This window comes from Narcine bancroftii, chromosome 8 (assembly GCF_036971445.1).
Source record: "Narcine bancroftii isolate sNarBan1 chromosome 8, sNarBan1.hap1, whole genome shotgun sequence".
NCBI classification, from domain to species: domain Eukaryota; kingdom Metazoa; phylum Chordata; class Chondrichthyes; order Torpediniformes; family Narcinidae; genus Narcine; species Narcine bancroftii.
Window position 1 is genome coordinate 3,840,331 of NC_091476.1, and position 22,852 is coordinate 3,863,182.

Genomic DNA, 22,852 nt, shown 5'->3' on the forward strand with positions numbered 1-22,852 from the left:
AGATACTTATCTGGTCCAAAGCCTGCTAGATTTTTAGGAAGGTGTTATATCCCTTCCCGAGATTATATGTGACCTTTTCAAGTGAGATGCAGCTCTTCATCTCTGAAGACTACCTCTCCATGAGTAGATGGGAGCCAGACTTCCATGTTACTGCTATGCCCTTCCTGAGGCAATTTCTGTGAATTTAATTTGAGAATTTGTTAGTTCCCCAGAAGACAAAGCTCTGGGTCTAATGCAAAGGTGACTCCCGTGATCTTGGTGAGGGTGTCACACAGGTCATACCAGAAGGGCCTCATCTTCATGCAAAGCCACTACATCTAAAACACATCTCTGATAATTCAGGTTCAAAATTTCTTAATGCTAATGTAATGTAAAAATGTCAGGTTAAAGCATGTGTAGGAAATTATTGTTACTTTAATGAATGTTTTTTGTTACTTTAATGAACGTTTTATTTTTTCTTCTGGCACAAGTTTGTTGAATTTATGAAACAATGAAAACTTCTGGTAAACAATGAATTGTGGTAAAAATTGAATTATGATAACCCATCTTTTCATTATGTATCTGCATTTTATATTATATGATTTTGGAATTTGAAAAATTCATATTTTGGTAAGAAAGGTTTTTTTCTTTCAAAGTTCCAAAGCTATGCATTTCTGAACTTACTAAATTCTATTTAAAAACCATTAAGCAGCGTCAGTTGAAATATCAGAATTATTTCATCATTTTTCTAAGATTTTGAACTAGCTGAAAGTCTGGGAAGCAGCAATGATCAGATTTTTTAGGTGGTTTGAGTCTAATTGATTTGTAGAATCACTGAATTGGAATCTTCTCTTTCTTTTTTCTTTGGCTTGGCTTCGCGGACGAAGATTTATGGAGAGGTAATGTCCACGTCAGCTGCAGGCTCGTTTGTGGCTGACAAGTCCGATGCGGGACAGGCAGACACGGTTGCAGCGGTTGCAATGGAAAATTGGTTGGTTGGGTTTGGGTGTTGAGTTTTTCCTCCTTTGTCTTTTGTTAGTGAGGTGGGCTCTGCAGTCTTCTTCAAAGGAGGTTGCTGCCCTCTGAACTGTGAGGCGCCAAGATGCACGGTTTGAGGCAATATCAGCCCACTGGCGGTCGTCAATGTGGCAGGCACCAAGAGATTTCTTTAGGCAGTCCTTGTACCTCTTCTTTGGTGGACCTCTGTCTCGGTGGCCAGTGGAGAGCTCGCCATATAACACGATCTTGGGAAGGCGATGGTCCTCCATTCTAGAGACGTGACCTACCCAGCGCAGTTTGATCTTCAGCAGTGTGGATTCGATGCTGTCGGCCTCTGCCATCTCGAGTACTTCGATGTTGGAGATGAAGTTGCTCCAATGAATGTTGAGGATGGAGCGGAGACAACGCTGGTGGAAGCGTTCTAGGAGCCGTAGGTGATGCCGGTAGAGGACCCATGATTCGGATCCGAACAGGAGTGTGGGTATGACAATGGCTCTGTATACGCTAATCTTTGTGAGTTTTTTCAGTTGGTTGTTTTTCCAGACTCTTTTGTGTAGTCTTCCAAAGGCGCTATTTGCCTTGGTGAGTCTGTTGTCTATCTCGTTGCCGATCCTTGCATCCGATGAAATGGTGCAGCCAAAATGTTTGGCCTGGAAGTCAGCCTGAAGAAAACTGAGGTCCTCCATCAGCCAGCTCCCCACCATGACTACCAGCCCCCCCACATCTCCATCGGGCACACAAAACTCAAAATTGTCAACCAGTTTACCTATCTCGGCTGCACCATTTCATGAATTGGAATAATTGTAGCCAAAAAGAACTAAGAGTTATGACAAAGGTTGAATGCAAATCTTCACATGTTATGCCATGTGGTTTAATGGCAAAGGATTATTGTTTTTTTGCCTGCTATTGATGTGGTACAAATTAAAACGGTGCTGGAAACCGAACCATAAACCAAAGATGCAGATGGCGGCATTTGTAAGAAGCAGGTTCTATTACCTGTCTACTGAATGATATACCTATTCCCAACTTGTTTGTTAATGCCTTATGTTATAACCAATAATGTATCTGAAAGTGAACTAAGCACGTTTCTTCACATTCACTTAAGTAAGTGGGTGTGGGTGAGGTCTGGATTTATTGCCTGTCCACAATTGTCCTTGAGATAAAAGGCTTTGCAAAGATGATGAGCCATCTTGTTGAACCACTGCACTTTTTCCACAGGGCTGGTGGGTGGTGATTTCCAGAATTTAGATTCAGCAATGTTGAGGAGCCAGAATCAGAAGAGTGTTCACCTTAGAGAGTTCACATGCTTTTGAAACAGGACTTGTCTCAAAGAATTTCAATTTCACAAATGGTTATTTAATCAAATATGATTGGAACCATTTTCTCATGATGCTCATTAAAGCTGATTTGCCTGTTTCAATACTTTAATTTCCCTGACTTTCCACTAAAAGGAATTTCTCTCAATTTACATAAAAATTTTGGCATCTCATTTAACTCCATCCACAAAATTACTGTTCCACCGAGGAATTTTCACTATGGAAGAGATTCCACATTGGGGTTTTTGGAGTACTCACAGTGAGGAAACATGAAAGGGAAGCAACTCTAACTCTGAAGCACCTAAAGAAGAATGTCTCTGAGTTAAGATTGATTGAAAAGAAAGGGAATGAACGTTAGGTTTGATTTTATACACATATCTGGTATATGTTCTATTTTTAATAAAGCTGTCAATATACATCTTAGAAATGTTAGTCAACATTAACTAATATGCTGAAGATAGAATTGAATGGAAATTGAACCTCAAGTTCATGACACTACTTTGACATTGTGCCTTCTTATTTAATATTTCCAAGGGTATTCAGGAATGTTACTGAGAGGCACTGTGTTGTTTATTGATTTGTTTCCTCAGTTACTGAAATGGCTTGGCCTTGACATTATGGTTTGAGAACATTAAAAGAAGGGACTGTCACCATAAAAGGAACAGACCCAGAATTTTTCTGCACTCATGTGGATGTTAAACCATTAATCATTGACTGGTCTAATTTCAAGATGATATAATCTCAGCAGCAATTTATTTTTCAGTTAATTGAATATGTGAAACTCTTTTTAACTTGATAACTTGGAATATCTTGAAAGTGCATCAACATTTGTTATAGTACGTTTGCAAAGTGTCCATCAATTTATTGATATTGAGGCCAAAGATTTTCATTTCTCCCTTTTGCAACAGCAATCTGCATCAGGCCTTCAGTTATACTTGGAAAGACCAGTTTGGAGGCCTTGAGAGAGAATGTATTGACGAGCGGGTAACATAAAGGGCACAAGCAAATTAGGGTGTGTGGGGCTTCAAGCAGGGCAGTTTGAAGAAGTAAAAGCAGAAGATTCGGAAACATTCGGTAAGTCAGGCAGTTCTGTGCAGAGAGAAAAGGGGTTAACCTTGCGGATCCCATACTCATTGCCAGATTTGGGAAAGAGAAAACAAGTTATTACATCATGCCCCCTTTAGGAGGGCCAGAACTGCTGTTTATCTGCCAGGGATAAACATTGACAGAATGGTTTCAAGCTGAGAGACCTGTTTGAAACATCACACAGTCAAAGGAACTCGTGATAATAACTGATGTACCAGCAGAACCATGGCAGAAAGTTGGGGCTGATCTGTTCCACATGGATGGAAAGAATTCCTTGCTGGTTATTGATTATCTATCAAACTATCCAGAGATGGCCCTGCTTCTTAGCATGTCTGCTGCTTGTTGTATCAAATATATGAAGTCAATCTTGGAAAGTCACGGAATTCCTCAAATTGTCTACAGTGACAATGGATCATGCTACAGTTGTAGAGAGGTCCAAACTTTGCAGAAGAGTATGATTTTCAACATGTGACCAAGTCCTCTGCAACCACAATCAAACAGTAAAGCAGAGAAAGGAGTTCACATAGTTAAACAGTTGCTCAAGAAAGCACTAATCAGTGGCTCAGATCCATATCAAGCTTTAGTGAGTTACAGAGCTTCACCACTTGAACATGGCATGTCACCCACTGAGCTTCTGATGGGACATAGACTACGCACCACACTTCCCTACTCTGCAGTCCCAAGCAAGAACAGAGATGTGGAAGATGTTGAATGGAAACAAAAGGATCTGCAATGGAGACAAAAAGCAAACTATGATGTCAACAAGAAGCTTAGGGCCACTAGCACAACATGACACAGTGAGACTCAAGGATTCCAACACTTGGGATAAAAAGGAACAGACAATGCAGAAGATCCAGCCTGCACAGTAACAGAGGAAAGATCACCAGTGCTAGACAGTAGTGGACCAGCAGAGTCGACACAAGCATCTGTGACAAGAAGATCCACATGTGTTATCAAAGCACCTGACAGGCTAAATCTCTAAAAGATAAAGACTTGTACCCTTAAAAAGTTTGTGCTGCTGATGTGGTGTTTACATTTGTGTTGAACTTTAAATTTAAATGAATACTGTATTAGTGTGTCATGTTGTTAGATTAAATATCTCAAGGAAAGGGGATGTAATAATAGTGCTAGTGATTCTCGTGACCACTAGAGGGAGTCAGAGACCATTTTGTTGGAAGCTTGAATGGATTCAAAATGGATGCCTCCACACAGTCATGAATGAGTTCTGTAGCTAATATAGTTGTTTTAAAAGAACCCAAGTTTCTTTATTACAATAAAGATCACATGCATCTCCTGTGATTTTGTTTGCTAAATTGGAGAAACTGTGTTTATAATGGTACCATTTAAAGTGAAATTAATGTTTCCCTTAATGAAGGTAATCCACATGTAATCTATCCTGTTCCTTTAACCAATAAAGTCTCATTACTGTAACTGGCACATTCCGATATCAATTAGAGCAAAATGGTTTCTCTGGACATTGCAACTATTTTTAAACCACTGGTTCTTCTCCAAGATTGGAAATTCTACCAAGATACGACAACAATTGTTTTTTTATTGCACCTTACAAAAAATATTTTAGATTTGGAACACTTATTATCTAGTGATTAAAAAAAATATAGAAGGACTGGGAATGCACAATTGGTTGGGCATTTATGCTGAGAGAGAAATAGATTGAATGAGAATTTTTTTCTCAATATTTCTCATGGGGAGAGGTGGGAGCCTGGAACAGATATAACAGTAGATTTAAGAGGTTTTCAGCTGGACACATGAATATGAAGGGGATTGAGTGATATACATCAAGTCCAATTAGCAGAGTTTTAGTTTGATTTGAGTACCATGTTCAGCACAGACTTGTGGGCCAAAGGGTCTAATTGCTCATGGCTGTTTTATGTTCTAATCAGTCAGAAACTCAGAACTGGACAAAAGGATGTAAATATTTTAGACAGTGAAGAAATGCTATGGGGATAATTACAGAGGTCCTAATATATATTATTAAGGTACATATCACCACATTAAGCAGATAGTCAGGATTATTTGGTGGGGGAGGGCGGGGGGTCCAGGTATCCGTGCTAATTCAGTAGCTGAGGAGGTGTAGTGATGGTAATAAGGGCAAAAAGACAGCCCCTTATTTTTCCAAATGTTGCTGGTTTCCTCCTCAAACAAGATCTTTCCACAGGTGAACTATAGGATGTTAACTCATTTAACCACTGCCTCTGTGAAGGAGGAAATTCAGATTTCCAGATTTGTAGGATACACTTTTTCCCAGCTGTGGCCGCAAGCATTATAAAGTATTTTTTTTATTGTGGTAGATCTACCAAATTCCAGACCTTTGGGTTAAATTAAATTTCAGTTGTTATAATATGAGGTTATTCTATCAATGTTTTCCAAAAGTCTTCCAGATAAGAGCAATTTCAAAGAACATAAAGTAAATCTCTGTCACAAGTTTTAGATCTCTGACAATTGGGAGAAAGGTTCTAGTAATATTTTGTGCAGACTATGTGGAGTGTAGTAGGTCCTGTTCAAGATATTAAACTGTATTTGTCTGTGCGGTCACCTTGAGAGAACTATGGATATGGACCCCGATCCCTCTCTTCTTCCACAGTGTGAAGAATCCTGCCATTAACCCTGTACTCAGCCTTCAAGTTTGACCGTCCAAAATGCATCACTTCACACTTATCCAGATTGAACTCCATTTGTCACTTTTATGCCCAACTCTGCATCCTCCCTTTATCCTGTTGTAAACTACAACTTTCAACACTATCCACAACACTTTTAACCTTTGTGCCATAATGGGGAACTTCTTCACTCAGAGGGGATTGAGAGTGTGGAACAAGCTGCCAGTGGAAGTGGTGGATGTGGGATCAATTTTGACATTTAAGAGAAGATTGGATAGGTACATGAATGGGGGGAGGGGGAGGGTGGGTCTGGAGGATCATGTCCAGGTGCAAGTCCATGAGACAGTGAAATAAAATTTAGGCTTGGACTAGATGGGTGGAAAGGCCTGTTTCTATGCTGTCGTGTTCTATGGTTATAAATTGCAGTAATTTGTTTTCTCTACTCCTTAAATACACTATTTACAAATAAACTGACTACATTTGTTTCACTTTAAGAGTAATTTTCTTCACCCTGCTTCCAACTCCACGTCTGGTACAATGTTGTCAGATAAATAGTCTGTTGCTATAAAAACATTGATTCAGTGAAGAAACCTGCCATCCTACACAGTCTGCCTGTTTGTGAATTTAGTTTACTTTTAACATCCTTCTAAAATGTCTGAGGAAACCACCGAGCTGGATTAAATGCTGCTTTGCAGTGGACACTCACAAGGCAGGTGAGATGGGCAATAAATGGTCAGCTTCAGCAAAGATGCTCACATACCAGGTTTTTTTAAAAAAAGGAGTGATCCTCTGAGATGCTTGTGGGAAATTGAAATGCAGACTTTAAACAAATACCTATTATGTTATTAATTGTAAAGCAGGGAGCTCTGGTCTGCATTGGGCCACCTTTGTAGTTCACCAGATTGAGAGAGGGAGCTTTGATTGGCCAATGTATTTAAATGCCATTCTCACAATATTGCTGCAGGAAGGTGGTAATAAAGCCAAGGAAGCTTTTTTCACTGGGCTGCTCTTGTCTATTGACTGATCCAAGGCACATGAGAGGTGATGAGATGGGTTGAGCTCAACAAGGAACTCATGCCTGGGACAGACAAGGAAGAGAGAAATATGGTGGGGAAAATTTTGATGCACATTTTCAAATGATTGAATTTGGTGTTTCTGACAAGGTTATCAATGTTTATTTTGCAGTTCTTATTCTACTGTTCTATGTCTGCTTATATTCCATTCTCGCTGGGATATTTTCTCTGTGCTTGTATGGGATGCTAACAACATTGAATCCATATACACCAAGATACCGTGATCGGATCAACAATCCAGGTACTTAGCCACGTGAATCAACCAAAGTGATTAGACTTAGAAGCTAGAGATTGGAAACCATATAATCTTCATTATCCAATTATTGTCAGATCGACTCTAGTGTTCTAAAGAAATTACTTTCATCCCTGAAATGAGATGATCTTAATTACATGTACAAATTAAATCTGAATAATTTAATTTGTAATTAATTAAAGAGCAACTTTGTTACTATAAATTGCTGTCAGAAATAGACTGCATGTTTGATCCAGCCTTGATATTCATTGCTATTGGAAGTCATAACTGTCAATAACCTATCCTTTTCCACAGGCGTGATGATGAGACCGTATCTTGGTGGATTTTCCATCACGTTTAATCCAACAGTTGAGAGCACATGGTCTCAATATGTGCAAAACCTGCACCAGTTCCTTTCATGTAAGTTTCTTATTACTTCTCTGGGAAGGAAAGGAAACAACTTTCATTTGAAGTTTCAAAATGCCAACAGAAGTAGTGTGTGGCTTAATGGATCAGATTGAAAATGGAAAACAAAAAATGCCAGTTTTGCAGAATTCTAAGGCTGAACATCTTAAATACAGAGAACTTCCTAATATTCATAAGTAGCTACCATTGATGAAAGGAAAATTAATGTTTGAACTAATTCCCCTTCTTACCTAATATTTCCCTTGTACATTTCTCTTTTCTCTCATCACCAGACCCGACACCTGGGACTCTCAACCTTTTCATCGACTACGGTTCCCTTCGGGCTCTGCTCAAAGTTTATGGGCTCTCCTTCTCTGTGAAGCAGTCAAGTTTTGGTTCCTTCTGAACTGCTCTCCCAATGACTACATAAAAAAACTGAATAAGATATTTATGTTACATGAGGTGAAAATAAAACAAGGCTTTAACTTAAATGTGCTGTGACCCTGGATGTGGGGGGTTGGGGGGTGGTGACAGCCATTGAGAAGTTCTGGTGGTTGTCAGAAAACTCGAGGCAGTTTAATAGGTTCCCTGAATGAACAGTAATGCAACACATAAATAAAACCTTCTGGACACCATGCTCTCCTTAGCAATGTTTATTAAATTAATTAGTTTGCACTATTCAAATAACCTAGGTGCCACAGCCAATCTGTATCCAGTAAGTGACATCTTACTCAGTTTCAATCTAGTCTTCATGTGACATCCAAAACAATCAACATTCATAGTAATGGGCTATCATTTGTACTTCAAGGTTTTACTTCATGTAAGGCATCTCTTCTAATTGAAGCTTTGTTTTTCCACAACTTTTAAATATTCCTATCTTTTAAGCAGGCATTTCCCTATTTAAATAATAGGTAAATGCTGGAGACATTCAGTAGAAAAAGAATCCAAAATAATGGTTTATGTGGAAGGCTCTTAATCAGATTTCAATTTGCGTTTTCCCTGTTTACATCAGGATTCAGAACTTGCCTCTGCCTCCAGAGAGCTGGGGCAGAGAATTCTAATCACCTCTGTACACTTTTTGTAACCACTCTCTTCATTGTTTTTGGCAATTATTGGTATAGTCTGGTGGACCTGAGAAATTGATCTGTTATTATTTGCAGTTTCTATGACTTAATTTTATTTCTTTTCAGCTTATAACAACAGTATCCAGGCTATGAAGAACATTCCATGTTCCCCTGGGCAATACTTTATTCAAGATGGTGACCAAAGTGAAGAAAAATTAGCTTGTCAGTTTAATCGGACTATGCTGGAAAACTGTTCTGGAATTGAAGATCCAACTTTTGGCTACTCGCGAGGAAATCCCTGCATTCTTCTGAAGATGAATAGAGTACGTTGGGGTTGAGAAATGTGGGAACAGTTATTCTTATCAACCAGTAACAAATGCAATTCAAAATGGACAGTGACAGGGGTATTCTGCAGACTTGTATCTCATTTTGTACCAAATGTTAAAATTGGCCCAGTTAATCCTAGCTTTATCCTAGAGAAGTAACTAATTTTTGTAACTGGTTTATTTGTATTCACTATAGCAGTCATTCCAGAGGAGAAATGTGTCTCTATTCTGTGAAGTACCACTGATAACAATATTTTGCACGTGTTTCATGCCAGCATCCAAAGACGAGTTTCCCCATGTACCTTTGAAGATAAACCTGCCTCTGAAAACAATTCCCCTGCCTCAACTTCCTGATATTGAAGCAAGGACCAGACAGAGTGTTTATACATTTTTATTTTTCACCTTGCTTCTCACTTCTGTAGCATTGCCTGGGCAGGGCATTCTCTACAAGAGATAACTGCACTCTCCTCCCTCCAATTTCATTTGTGATACAGTTAGAGGAGTTGCTACCTCTGGACCTCGCTGGGAACTTTAACATTGATGCAACTAAGAATGTTCACCAGCACTCCAGAAGGAGATCTCATGCATTCTATGTGACCTTAAAACCCATTTACTCTCTAGCTCAGGTGTCTACTTTAATCTCCATAGCATCTGGCTCTGTTCCTATTAGAGCTGATTTGCTGTTGAAGCCTTTCCCAAATTCATTATATTTGTACATTTTGGCTGGTCTCCCATCCTCCATGGACCAGATAAGGCAAAGATCTGATCCTGCAACAAGTTTCACTTGATCATCCTCTCACACTTACTGAGCTATATTGGTTCATGATCATTGCCTATCTCTGTAACTACTTCTATCCTTTGGTGAATTCTGCAATACAATTATTGGCAGTGCCTTCAACTACCCAGACCTTGCATTCTTTCTGTCTCTCTCCCTCTCCCCTTCTCTGTCTCTCTCCCTCTCCCCTTCTCTGTCTCTCTCCCTCTCCCCTTCTCTGTCTCTCTCCCTCTCCCCTTCTCTGTCTCTCTCCCTCTCCCCTTCTCTGTCTCTCTCCCTCTCCCCTTCTCTGTCTCTCTCCCTCTCCCCTTCTCTGTCTCTCTCCCTCTCCCCTTCTCTGTCTCTCTCCCTCTCCCCTTCTCTGTCTCTCTCCCTCTCCCCTTCTCTGTCTCTCTCCCTCTCCCCTTCTCTGTCTCTCTCCCTCTCCCCTTCTCTGTCTCTCTCCCTCTCCCCTTCTCTGTCTCTCTCCCTCTCCCCTTCTCTGTCTCTCTCCCTCTCCCCTTCTCTGTCTCTCTCCCTCTCCCCTTCTCTGTCTCTCTCCCTCTCCCCTTCTCTGTCTCTCTCCCTCTCCCCTTCTCTGTCTCTCTCCCTCTCCCCTTCTCTGTCTCTCTCCCTCTCCCCTTCTCTGTCTCTCTCCCTCTCCCCTTCTCTGTCTCTCTCCCTCTCCCCTTCTCTGTCTCTCTCCCTCTCCCCTTCTCTGTCTCTCTCCCTCTCCCCTTCTCTGTCTCTCTCCCTCTCCCCTTCTCTGTCTCTCTCCCTCTCCCCTTCTCTGTCTCTCTCCCTCTCCCCTTCTCTGTCTCTCTCCCTCTCCCCTTCTCTGTCTCTCTCCCTCTCCCCTTCTCTGTCTCTCTCCCTCTCCCCTTCTCTGTCTCTCTCCCTCTCCCCTTCTCTGTCTCTCTCCCTCTCCCCTTCTCTGTCTCTCTCCCTCTCCCCTTCTCTGTCTCTCTCCCTCTCCCCTTCTCTGTCTCTCTCCCTCTCCCCTTCTCTGTCTCTCTCCCTCTCCCCTTCTCTGTCTCTCTCCCTCTCCCCTTCTCTGTCTCTCTCCCTCTCCCCTTCTCTGTCTCTCTCCCTCTCCCCTTCTCTGTCTCTCTCCCTCTCCCCTTCTCTGTCTCTCTCCCTCTCCCCTTCTCTGTCTCTCTCCCTCTCCCCTTCTCTGTCTCTCTCCCTCTCCCCTTCTCTGTCTCTCTCCCTCTCCCCTTCTCTGTCTCTCTCCCTCTCCCCTTCTCTGTCTCTCTCCCTCTCCCCTTCTCTGTCTCTCTCCCTCTCCCCTTCTCTGTCTCTCTCCCTCTCCCCTTTGTCTCTCTCCCTCTCCCCTTCTCTGTCTCATCACTTGCTTTCCTTCAACTCTGCACAAAGCAGATTGAGATTTGAAAGTGCAACACAATTTAGTCTTTCTCATATAGACTGTGCTGGTTCTGTGGCTTTTTGATATTCAGTGTCAATCTGGGAACACTGGTGGATGTCAGAAATCCCTGGCATCTGCTAATGAATTCAGGAAAACAAGTTACCCAGAACAAAACCCTCCAAATGAGGAGTAGTGAGTGATCAGTTAATTGCGGTGACATGATGAGTATAGGAAATGGTGGCCCTGCTGCAGCTTCTGAAAATGGCAGCACCTGCTGCTGGTGCGGACCTGCAGAGAGTGAGGGGCAGAGTCACAGTGCTCCCACAGGGTTTAACCATCCAGTCTGCTCCATACAGGCTTGAAATGACCTGTTAAAGGAGCCGACAGTGACTTTATATAAAATCCTGTGAGGGGGTTGGGGGTTCTGCGTCCAAGATGGCGGTGCCTATGATCGACAGCACTATGATGGGTTGCAGACTCTGGGAAAGCAGAGGACTGGCGCAGGGCACTAGGAAACAGGGAGACCAACCCCTTATGTGGATTGTGGACAAGCACGTGTCCACCCTGTCTGGAACTCATTTGGAAGTTGCGTCACCTGCCAATTAAGGTTGGACTCTAGCCACCCATCAGTGCACACCTTACCACTGGCTAATTTAAATGGCTCAATGTCATCATTGGGCAGACGCCCAGCTCCGAAGAGTATAAAACATTTCTCTCTCTCTCTGCCTCAGTCCAAGGTCTGGACAATGCTCCATGTCAGGTCGCTACTGTGGACATTGCTGGAGGTAAGGTGTCCACTACACTGTGTGACAGAATATAGATATGTTTTTGTGAGATACATCAGGGCAGGTTTTATTTTAGTGTAGGTCACATACAAACACTTTAAAACAAATCTTACTTAAAATACTGGAGCTCTGCTCATGCTAGACATGTCGGGGCCAACAGCCTTTCCAAAAGCTTTGGAGAATGCCCAAGAGACTTCACTAATGGATTGTTGTTTGCAAAAAGACAACAGATGAAAGAACTTGTCGGAGTCGCAGACTGTTTGGAGAGGAACTTGCTATTCTAGGAGGGTCATGTGCTTTTGCAAGCAGAGAGAGGAAAACAGGTTTTCTCTCAGAGAGAGACAGACAGAGGGACAGAGATCAGTTCTACAGTCAGCAGCAACAACTGGGACTGGAACAGGACAAGCTGGCAAGCTTGTGGAAAACCCCATTTGGAAGACAGGTTGTGAGTGCTTGGTTCAGCCTGGTCAAAGCCCTTATGGTTCATACAAAAAGAGAGGACTGGCTGTCTAATGTTTCACTTGAAATAAGAGAAACAAAAAGAACTCTGTGGAGATCTGAAAAAAAGAGGTCATCATCTGGAGAGTCCTGAGGGGGAACGTTTCTTTGACAAGACACTGAAGTGGCTGAGTGAAAAATAATCAGTTGTGGGTGTACAGCGTAGAACAAATCTCTCTCTGAAAAACGACAAGAACTTTTCTGAGCGGTAACCATTTACCTTTCAAGCACCAAAGCCTGGTGAACTTTATAAATGTTAAATTCTGTGCACAGTGTAAGAATTCCCTGCAATCGGGAGGAATGAGAAGTGAGATTGGACTGTGAACCAAGGAATGTTTCTGAACTTACACACACTTTACATACATGTGCGCCTAGAATTAGAAGGGGGGTTAAGTTAGGTTAGTTAAGTCAATAGTGTTTAAATGTGATTCTGTTTTCATGTTTAAAGATAATTAAAAGCAACTTTTGTTTAAGTAAAAAACCTGCCCCAATTTATCTCCCAAAAACATATCTATATTCTGTCACAATTGAGCCAAGCTGTTGTACTGCAATAGATCAGTGCTGGCAGAGAGTCGCACCCCCACTGGTACAGGGAATCGGAAGTGCGTTTGAATGTCCCTGACTGTGAAATGTGTACACATGCAGGAGAGTGTGGCAGGGTAAACAGCCACTGGTATTGAAATCCCCTGTGCCCAATGTGCCTGCTTGCACCATTACGGTTTTTTTCTCATACTGTGTAGAAGATAGGCAGCCACTGGTATCGGTGTCCAGCCTTGGGTCCGATGTGAATATCTAGATAGTTGTTTAGTAGTAATGTTGTTTGACATCTTCCGGTTTGTCTCCCATGTGCTTAATAAAGTTACCTTTGATTGTATCACTTGTGTCCAGACTTGTCTCTCTGTGAACCCACTGAACCTGATGCTTCCCAAACACAACATCCTCCCCCACCCCTTCTGAGAAGGAGAAGCAGAGGAGATGACCCATGGGACAGCGACCACAGCAGTGGACCATTGACGGGTTCTGTGGCTGAGGAAAACACAGGCGGCGGGCTGCTGATAACCCAAGAAGAGGAACCCATACAGGCTGTGTGCTGCTGGAGACTGCAGTCAAGGGACTCCATTAGCCGGTGAACTGCCGGAGACTGGCTGAAGGGGTACCAGGTATTGGAACCGGAATGCGAGAAAGTGCCGATGGTGCTGAAGGGTTGCCAATCGTGTTGGAGGTTTGGATCTGGAACTCAGGTTCCCAATGGATTGGACTGGACTCTGTGTGGCTGTGGGAGTGCTGTAGGCAAATCCACAGACACTCAGCGACTCTGGAGGGATTCTCTTTTGCTTCTCTTTCTCTGACTATAAGAGGTGCTTCAGGCAATTTCTGCTGATGGCGAATCTGTTTGCCTTAAAGCAGGTGAAAGGCAATTTTGTCTAAAGTGACACTTTTTATTACATGACAATAAATTGAATTTTGAATCTTGAATAGTGGTTCGTGTAATCAATGTTCTTACAGCACCAGCGACCCAGGTTCGAATCCGGTGCTGTCTGTTATGAGCTTGTATGTTCTCCCCATGTCTGCGTGGGTTTCCTCTGGGTGTTCCTGTTTCATCCCATGGCTCAAAATGTACAGGGGTTGCAGGTTAATTGGAGTATTTGGGTGGTACGGTGCTGTATGTCTAATTTTTTAATCTAACATTTTTTCTTTTAATCTGTTCCGGTTTCATTGGTTTAAAAATCTTTCCTGAGTAAGGACATCATTGTCAAAGGCAATATTCAGTGCTGATTGCAAATTACTCTTGTGGGTAATGGTGAGCTGCCTTCTCGAATCTGCACAAGGAAGACCAATCTTCATCAGTAGCTGATGGAATGTAATGCAGAAAAATGTTGGGTGTTGCATTTTGGGAGGTCTAACATAGGTAGGACTCACACAGTGAATGGTAGGGATCTTGCAATGCAGATAGATAATTCTCTGCAAGTGGCGTCACAGGTGGACAGGGTTGTAAAGAAAGCTTTTGGTACCATGACCTTCATAAATCAAAGTATTGAGTAGAGGAGTTGGGCTATTATGATCAGGTTGTATAAGACATTGGCGAGGCCTGTTTCCTCATTGTATGAATCTATTCTCATCACACGACTTGCTATGGGATTCTTGGCTTATGATCTTGTGCCAGTAATACATCCAATTTGGTTCGTGGTGAGAACTGGAAGGGAATTTGGATGTTGTGCTATTTCCATACACTCTCTAAGTCATTAGGCTGCAATAAAAACTGCTTGCATGTGGCATTAGTCAGGGTCCATTTAATCAATAATATCCATCAGTTACATGCCCTCACTAATACATTGAAGTAGCTTCCAGGATTGAGTTCTGGATTGGGGAATGTACTGATGGTTCTCTTAGTGATTCCAGAGAGCCAAATTAAATTTTAACAATGCCCAAGTCATTCCTTGAAGTTGTTAATGGCTGCATTCCATCATATTCAGTAAAACTGCTTTGTCCCTTTTTAAAAGAAAAATCTCTTTTTTAACCAATTTATTTTCTGTATATTTTTAAATCATTCACTACTATTTTGATCCTGTCATAAGAAAATGACCCCTCAAGCCTGCCCAATCATTTAACATGACCCCAGCAGATCTGGCCTTTGCAGAATTGTAGTGTAGGAAAAAGCCCTTTGGCCCACTACGTCTATGCCAGCTGTTGCATCCATCTCTACTAATCCCATTTACCCACATCCAGCAATTCAAATACTTGGCTGGATAGTTCTTAGAAGTTGTGAGATTATCTGCTTCTATTACTTCCTTTAGCAGTTTCCAGATTCCCACCACTCTCAGCGGAAAAAAAAAAATCACCTCAGGTCCCCTCTAAATTTTCCACCTCTCACCTTAAACCTCTGTCCTTGCCTTAGATAACCCCATCAATGGAGAAAAAGCTTCCATTAACATTGGATATTTGTTCTCTCGTTGAGAGGACATGAGCGGCACACTTACACTGATATTTAAGAATATAGTTATGAATTCCATTGATATTAGCTTCTTTTTTCAGATCATTGGTTACTTGCCTGGAAAGGGAACGACGCCATACGTGAGCTGTGAAGTTGTGGTGAGTGATCTCTCATCAACATTCAAACTCTAATCTAGCATTGAGTCACAGTAACATTGGCATACAGGAGGAGGGAGTTTGGCCCATCAGGTCTATGCTGATGAGTGGTTGCACTGAATACTGCTTATCCATGGTGTGTGAAATGAAAATAAAGTGCCCATGTTAGAAATTGGAAATAGAATATTTTGCAAATTGGCAGGAGGCCAGGCAGCATCTGAGTATAGAGAAACAGATTTAATGCTTCAGGTTACAGATTTTTTGTCAAATCTTTCAGTATGTTCTGAGAACTGAAAATTTCCTTTTTTCTTCTTCATTTGAATGTTGACAAAAGTCAGGAATTTTGTAAATGAGGGGATTGATGAGGCAATGGGGTGAGTGTGAATAAGGAGTCACACAGAGCAGCCTGGAATATTCAAACCTTGAACTAGAGTACAACATAGCTCATGGGACCCTAACTCAGCAAAGCAATGAGAAGCTTTCAGCTCAATTACAGGGATTATTCAACAGACAATTTACTAAATCACTTAAGAAATACAATGGACAACTTACTTGCTCTAATCAGAAGCCATGGATGACTGTGGAGGTGCATGTGCTGTTCAGGAACCAAGACGCTGCCTTCAGAGTGGGTGACAAGATTAGCTCCAGCTATTGGAAGAGTCAAGCTGTCCAAGGTCATCAGGAAAACAAAGCATCCACATGCCCAGCACATTCATGGTCACTTCCTGGACAAAAAGGACACGTGACGCATGTGAAAAGGCATCCAAGACATCACCAACCGCTAGACTACACCATCTGCCTGTGCTGGTGATGCCTCCCTCCCAGATGCACTGAACAACTTCTATTTGCAATTTGAGGTGAAGAACAATGTGATGGCGGTGAAGAAGACCACCTCTCCTTTAAATGACCAGGTGCTGTGTCTTGCAGTAGCCGATGTAGAGAGAGAGTTAGGCAAAGTCAACCCACGGAAATCTGCTGGACCAGGTATCGTTCCCAGCAGAGGACTCAAGGGATTTGTGGCTCAGATGGCAGATGTACCCACTGACATCCTTAACATCTCCCTGACACATGCCGTGGTCCCGCCGTGCCTCAAAGGTGCCATCATTGTCCCTGTGCAGAAGAGGTTTATGTCCTGCCTCGATGACGACCGCCCTGTCATACTCATGTCCATCGTCATGAAGTGATGGATGCTCCTGCCGCCCCTGTCACTGGACCTCCTGCAGTTCACATAGAGATCCAACTGCTCTATGGACAATGACATTGCCACCACCCTCCATCTAGCCCTCACCCACCTGGAAAACAAGGATATGCATGTTCAAATCCTGTTTATTGACTTCAGTTCAGCATTCAACACAATCATACCTCGGTATCTGATAAGAAAGTGGAGCCCGCTGGGTCTAAACACCTCCCTCTACAACTGGATTCTTGACTTCCTGTCAGGGAGACCTCAGGCAGTCTGGATCAGTAACAGCACTTCCAAAACCATCACACTGAGCACAGCGACTCCCAGGCTGCTGTTCACTCTACTTACATCATCAAGTTCGCTGATGCACGACCATGGTGGGCCTGATCAGTAAGAATGAGGAGTCAGGGACAGAGATGAGGGGCAGTCGCTAATGGATGGTACAGAGCCAACAACCTGTATATGAACGTTAATAAAATAGATGGTTGTTGGCTTCAGGAGGGCCCGGGGGGTCCACGCTCCACTGACCATTGATGGCTCCACTGTTGAAGTCGTCAAGCTTCTTGAAGTGCACTTGGCAGAGAATCTCACCTGGTCCCTTAACACCAGCTCCATAGTCAAGAAAGCCCAGCAGCACCTCTACTTCCTGCGAAGGCTGAGGAATAGTTCATCTCCCACCCTCCATTCTACAGAGGATGTATCGAGAGCATCCTGTGCAACTGCATCACCGTCTGATTTGGAAGCTGTACCTCCTCAGACTGCAAGACCCTGCAGAAGTTAATGAAGTCAGTAGAAAAGATCACTGGGGGCTCCCTTCCTACCATGAAGGACATGTACAACACTTGATGTAGACAAAAATCAGTAAACATCGTGAGGGACCCCACACACCCCTCATGTAAACTGTTCTCCCTTCCGCCATCTGGTAGGAGGTACCATAGCACTCGGGCCCTTACATCCAGATTGGGCATGAGTTTTATTCCTCCAAGCCATCAGGCTCATTGCAAGAACATATGTGGTCAGTGTATTGTGGACTTTTACTGTATATGTCTTAATGTTTTAACATATTTATGTAAATCTTCTGCATGGTCCTGGAGAAACGCTATCTCATCTTTGCCATGCAAGCCTGGTATGAACGATAATTAAAGAAGAGGACTTGAAATTGAATATCTTCAGTTTGTTGCCAAGGACATATAAAGTGCATGCGGTTGGAGAGCTATAAATACAAATGATTTGTCTAAATGGATCTCGCTGGATTTATTTCTCTATGATTGGAACAGTACATGGAATTGTTACAGCAAAGCCTATTCATGAGAAGATCTGTCACCCTATGAAGGGAAACTAGCTACATATAGTTAATTTGAGGTCCAAACATAGATGCCTTAAGTTGCAAGTGAGCATATTCCCCGACCTTAAACATTCTCTCAATACTTTATAGGTGGATCTTCATTCGCTAATAAGATGCTGGTCTTATATTAATATGGTTTGGTTTTTCTGATTGCTGAAAATCTGATTTTAAAGCTGTGCTTGGTGAAATGGTTTTGAGAACATAGCTGAAACCTAAATTTCAAGTTTCAAGTTGGAAGACAGTATTATACGTTGAGACACATTACACGTGGATGAGTTCTTGCCCATTGAAACCTACATAAATCTGTGAAATACAAAGCTGAAAATCTGATATCTCTTTTACTATTGCTCAAGTTGAAACAGAACTACTTATTTCTTTTAGATCTGAGGGATTAGATGTTGTGAGTCATTATCAAACTCTCCTCCGATAGCTGGATGAAGCATAAAGGCAAGAGAGATGAAAACATTTGGGGGATTGTCCATTCTGAGTTCCTCTAGCAAAGTGTGTTCAGCTTCAGATCCCAGCACCTACAGTCACCTATCTTGGTGAAACTTTTAGGAGATTTACATTCACTGACATTCTGAAAGTATTACTGAAGCCAAGAGGCTTGGAAAACCTTCGAGAAGTTTTTCCTGTTATGCCCAATGCCTGTCTCTTCCTCAATTGAAGAATGGTGGAAAAATAGTTTAACATTTCCCAAATTATTCATCTTTTCTTGACTTAAGTTCTACCCTATTCACTTGTCTAAACTTGTGATGGCTCAAACAGTGTGGATAAATGAAACTAATTCAAGTTCTTCAACAGGGGCCTAATACCACTTCTTCAAGTGGTATACAGCCTCCATATTTTTCCATTACCTGTCCCTGTAATGTAAGTATCCCACCCCACAACCCCACTGACTAATGCCAACTATGGGAGCTGTCGGGTTAATTGGTTAAATGTTTTTCAGCAAGTAGTTAATTTCAAATAATTTCAATACCTGTCAATAGTTAGATGCACAGGCAACATCTGTGAGAGAAACAGAGTAAAGGTTTCAGGTTGCTGTCTTTCATCAGAACTCGACAAAGAAAAGTTGGCAATGACGATTAGGCTCTGACAAAAGTGCATCAAACTGAACCGTTAACTCAATTTCTCTCTCCAGAGATGCAGCTTGATCAGCTGACTACTTCCACCATTTTGTGGTTTTAAATCAAATTTCCAAATTCTGCAGTATCTAGTTTTGAATTATCACTCAACCTAATCCAAACAGGAACAGGGCAATTTACCAAGCTCAAGAAATATAATGATTGAACAAAATGAAATCAGGAAGACATTAGTGGTGTAAGACCCCTCCCCATGTTCCATTGTTCAGTTAGATTATGACTGATCAAAATGAGAGTAAATACCGAATGGAGGAGTTTTTTGAGCCAGAGAGTTGTGAATCTTTGGAAGTTGCTTTGATGGGCAGCTGTGGAGGCCAAGCCATTGGGTGCATTTAAGTCAGGGTATCAAAAAGTATGGGGAGAAGGCTGGTCAGTGGGGTTGAGTGAGAGAATGGATCAGCTCATGATGGAATGGTGGAGTGAACTGGACGGGCCAAATGGCCTACTTCTGCTCCTATATCTTACGGTCTTGTCAACTCAGAAAAATAACAGAACTCCCAGTTTGGATTTCTTCAAAGATTTTAATAATCATAACAGGAGAGGTTTAAAACTTTTGGTACATGGTGTTTTATTAATTCAAGGTAACTAATACTGAGGATCTAATGTTAAAATATCTTCCATTCTTAAAGTAGCTTGGACAATACTACTAATAGAAATTAAATATGCACTTGCTTGTTTCAGAAAGGAAAGAACAATGCTACAATTCACTTCTATCCAAATGATGGAACCTTTGATCTCACATACTTCCCTTATCATGGCAAATTGACGCATGTAAGTGGTTTAAAATTTTTCCATTTCACCAGCAAATTTTCAAAAGGTGGAGATTAATTATTTATTATCTGTAGTTTTTCCACTGTGCTCAATTTTAACATAGTCAACGTTGGCAAAAAAACCCACATTTTAATTACCAATACAAAAATTTGAGATTCAACCAAAGATTAACCTGAAGAGTTTAATTATCAAAATTATCCCTAAATTATTGCTTACAACAACTATTCATTCCATCTATTTACATGAACAGTAATAGCAGCCTTGCCAAAAGTCAAATGAAGTTAAAGCACGACATTACAAGACATTTTTGCACTTTCACTGAGGAGTGAACATTTAGTGAATGTTTTGGATGCTTGAGAAACTAAATGAAATATAGAACTAATGTTAATAAAATTAATATATAAATATCTGAAATGGTATTATTTATTTAAAGAAGCATTATAAACTACTTACCAGTGAGATGAACTGTTGGTATTCATGAATGCAATCTCAGTATCCTCTGACATTTAAATAAAATTTATGTACAACAATCTTGAAATCAATCAAGGTTTAATTATAATAACCATTATGTATAGAACTGAAGATGAACAAAAGTGTTTAAATGGAGATCAAACTACTACCCACATTACACAAGGGTGGATTAATGTCACATGGCAATTTAACCAAACTGGAAAATTATAGTTTTTATATCACATTTATTTCTAAATGTTTTAAGTTTTTCCTGTAATTCTATGTTTAATAACCCAACACTGTAGTTCGACACAAGTATTTGTCATATTTAGTGGGCACATTTTTCAATATATTTTACATCCTACTGGGTCATGGTAGGAATATGATGTGTTTCTTCAAGGAGGTGAAACATGAATCATCTTTGAATTTCAGGTTAATTATTCAACCCCACTGGTGGCAGTGCAGTATGAAAATATGGAGAAGAATTCGAAAGTCACTATTCAATGCAAAATAAATGGGCCTGGCATCAAAAACAACATTTTTCAAGACAAATTTTCTGGCCGGATTTTATTCATTCTCAATTTTAAGGAGTAGTGTGAGATGTGGGTTTCTGTACGAAACAACGTTGACAGTATCGTGCCTGTGACTTGGTTTCTTAGTTACTGGAAGACTGTGTTGTTATCATGACCATTTTATTGCCAAGATACAGAAATTCAGCAGATTAAACATCAGTCTTTCCCTTGAATTTATTGCTCAGTTTATTCAAAAATAGTATTGGTGAGTTTTGTCCTAACGATGATCAACTATATTTCTGTAAAGTTTCAATTCTCCATTAGAATGATAATTGCTTTAAATGCAACTATGCAAATTGTGGATGAGATATTCTATTTAAATTTCTCATTTGATCTTAAATTTGACTGAAATTTCTACATTGAATGACCTTTTGTACTGAAATCAATTATCCATCTTTATGAAATGCACGAAAATGGACTGTAAAAGAGTTTAGTTCCTCGTTAAACCCGATATTCAAAGTATAATGCACAAAATATCAAATTAAATTCCTGTTGTGTTTCAAAAAACGCTCATGTAGTGCTAAGTAAGAGTATTGTTAAGTTATTGAATAAGTGGCTCTTGTTGGCTCCATGTTGTTTATTAAATATTGAAGGGGTTTGCATTTTCTGTGACACAACTACAATTAGAACCAGAGAGCCTGGAAATAGACTTTCAGACCATCAAATGCTCACCTACCTTAACCTTATTTTTTCCCCCATTTGTTTACCCTTCTATGTCTTGGTGATTCAAGTAATCGTGTAGATACCACTTAAATGTTGTAACAGTCTCTACCTCTATCATTGGAGGGAATGCATTCCAGATTCCAACCCACCACTGGGAGAAAAATTTCTTCAGATCTCCTTTAAAACATTTTCCCCTCGGCCTAAACCTTCTAGTTTTTGGAGATAGTTTTGTACTGTCTATGTCTCATCATTTTGTTTACCTTTATCTGGTCCACTCACAGTCAAAGGATAACAAACTCACCCTTTCCAATCTCTCCCCATACCTGAGCTCGATCCCAAGCAACATCTGAGTGAATTGCCCCTCCACCACAATCATGTCTTTCCAATAGTGTGGCTCAATTCTCCAATGTTTTATAAAGTTGTACCTTCATTTTCCTGCTCTTTCATAATGTACCTCAGCTAATAAAGGCAAGTATTCCTTATGCCTCCTTCATACTCTACGTGCGCTGTTATTTGCAGGGATCCTTGGACTCGTCCACCAACTAATACTCTCTGGAGCCCTTCCATTCACTATTAGAACATAGAACAATGCAGATCCTACACTGACAATGTCGTGACGGCCTTTTTAAACCATGATCAATCTAAATTTTGCTCCCTCAGTCCATAACCCCTCCATTATTCTTCCATCCATAGGAGTCTCCTAAATGCCCCTATTATATCAGCTTCCACCATCAGATTCAGATTTATTGCCAGAGTAAATATATGACATCTCATTTAACTCTTTTTTTCCCTGAGGGCCAGGCAGAATTACCACTTATTGGCAGTGAAAAAGAAAGTACTCAACATTCTCCCATAAACAAAGAAATGTAAACAAACCGACTGCAATACAGAAAGATCAAAAATCAGTAAAGTGCTCAAGTCAGAGTCCTTAAATGAATCCCTGATTGAGTTTGTATTGAGGAGTCTGATGGTGAAGGGGGAGCAGCTGTTCCTGAACCATCACACCCAGCAATGCATTCCAGGCTCCCACCACTGCCTGTCTCCCCTAAACTTTCCTCCACTCACCCGAAACAGGTGACCTCTGGTATTGGCCATTGCAGCCACAAGGAAAAGATGGTGGCTGACAACACTATCCATTCCC

The 22,852-nt window shown here is 41.2% G+C and overlaps 1 protein-coding gene across 2 annotated transcripts in view; it reads left to right on the forward strand.

Moving 5' to 3' along the window:
- atp1b4 (ATPase Na+/K+ transporting subunit beta 4) overlaps nt 1-21,531 on the forward strand; it is a 33,014-nt gene extending 11,483 nt beyond the window's left edge. For both annotated transcript variants that reach the window (XM_069892687.1, XM_069892688.1), the window contains exons 4-9: nt 7,181-7,309; nt 7,616-7,720; nt 8,896-9,092; nt 15,532-15,588; nt 19,937-20,026; nt 20,909-21,531. In XM_069892687.1, the coding sequence (XP_069748788.1) occupies nt 7,181-7,309; nt 7,616-7,720; nt 8,896-9,092; nt 15,532-15,588; nt 19,937-20,026; nt 20,909-21,070 (740 nt within the window). In that variant the 3' untranslated portion in view covers nt 21,071-21,531. The remainder of the gene's footprint in view (nt 1-7,180; nt 7,310-7,615; nt 7,721-8,895; nt 9,093-15,531; nt 15,589-19,936; nt 20,027-20,908) is intronic.
- The last annotated feature ends 1,321 nt before the right edge of the window (nt 21,532-22,852 follow it).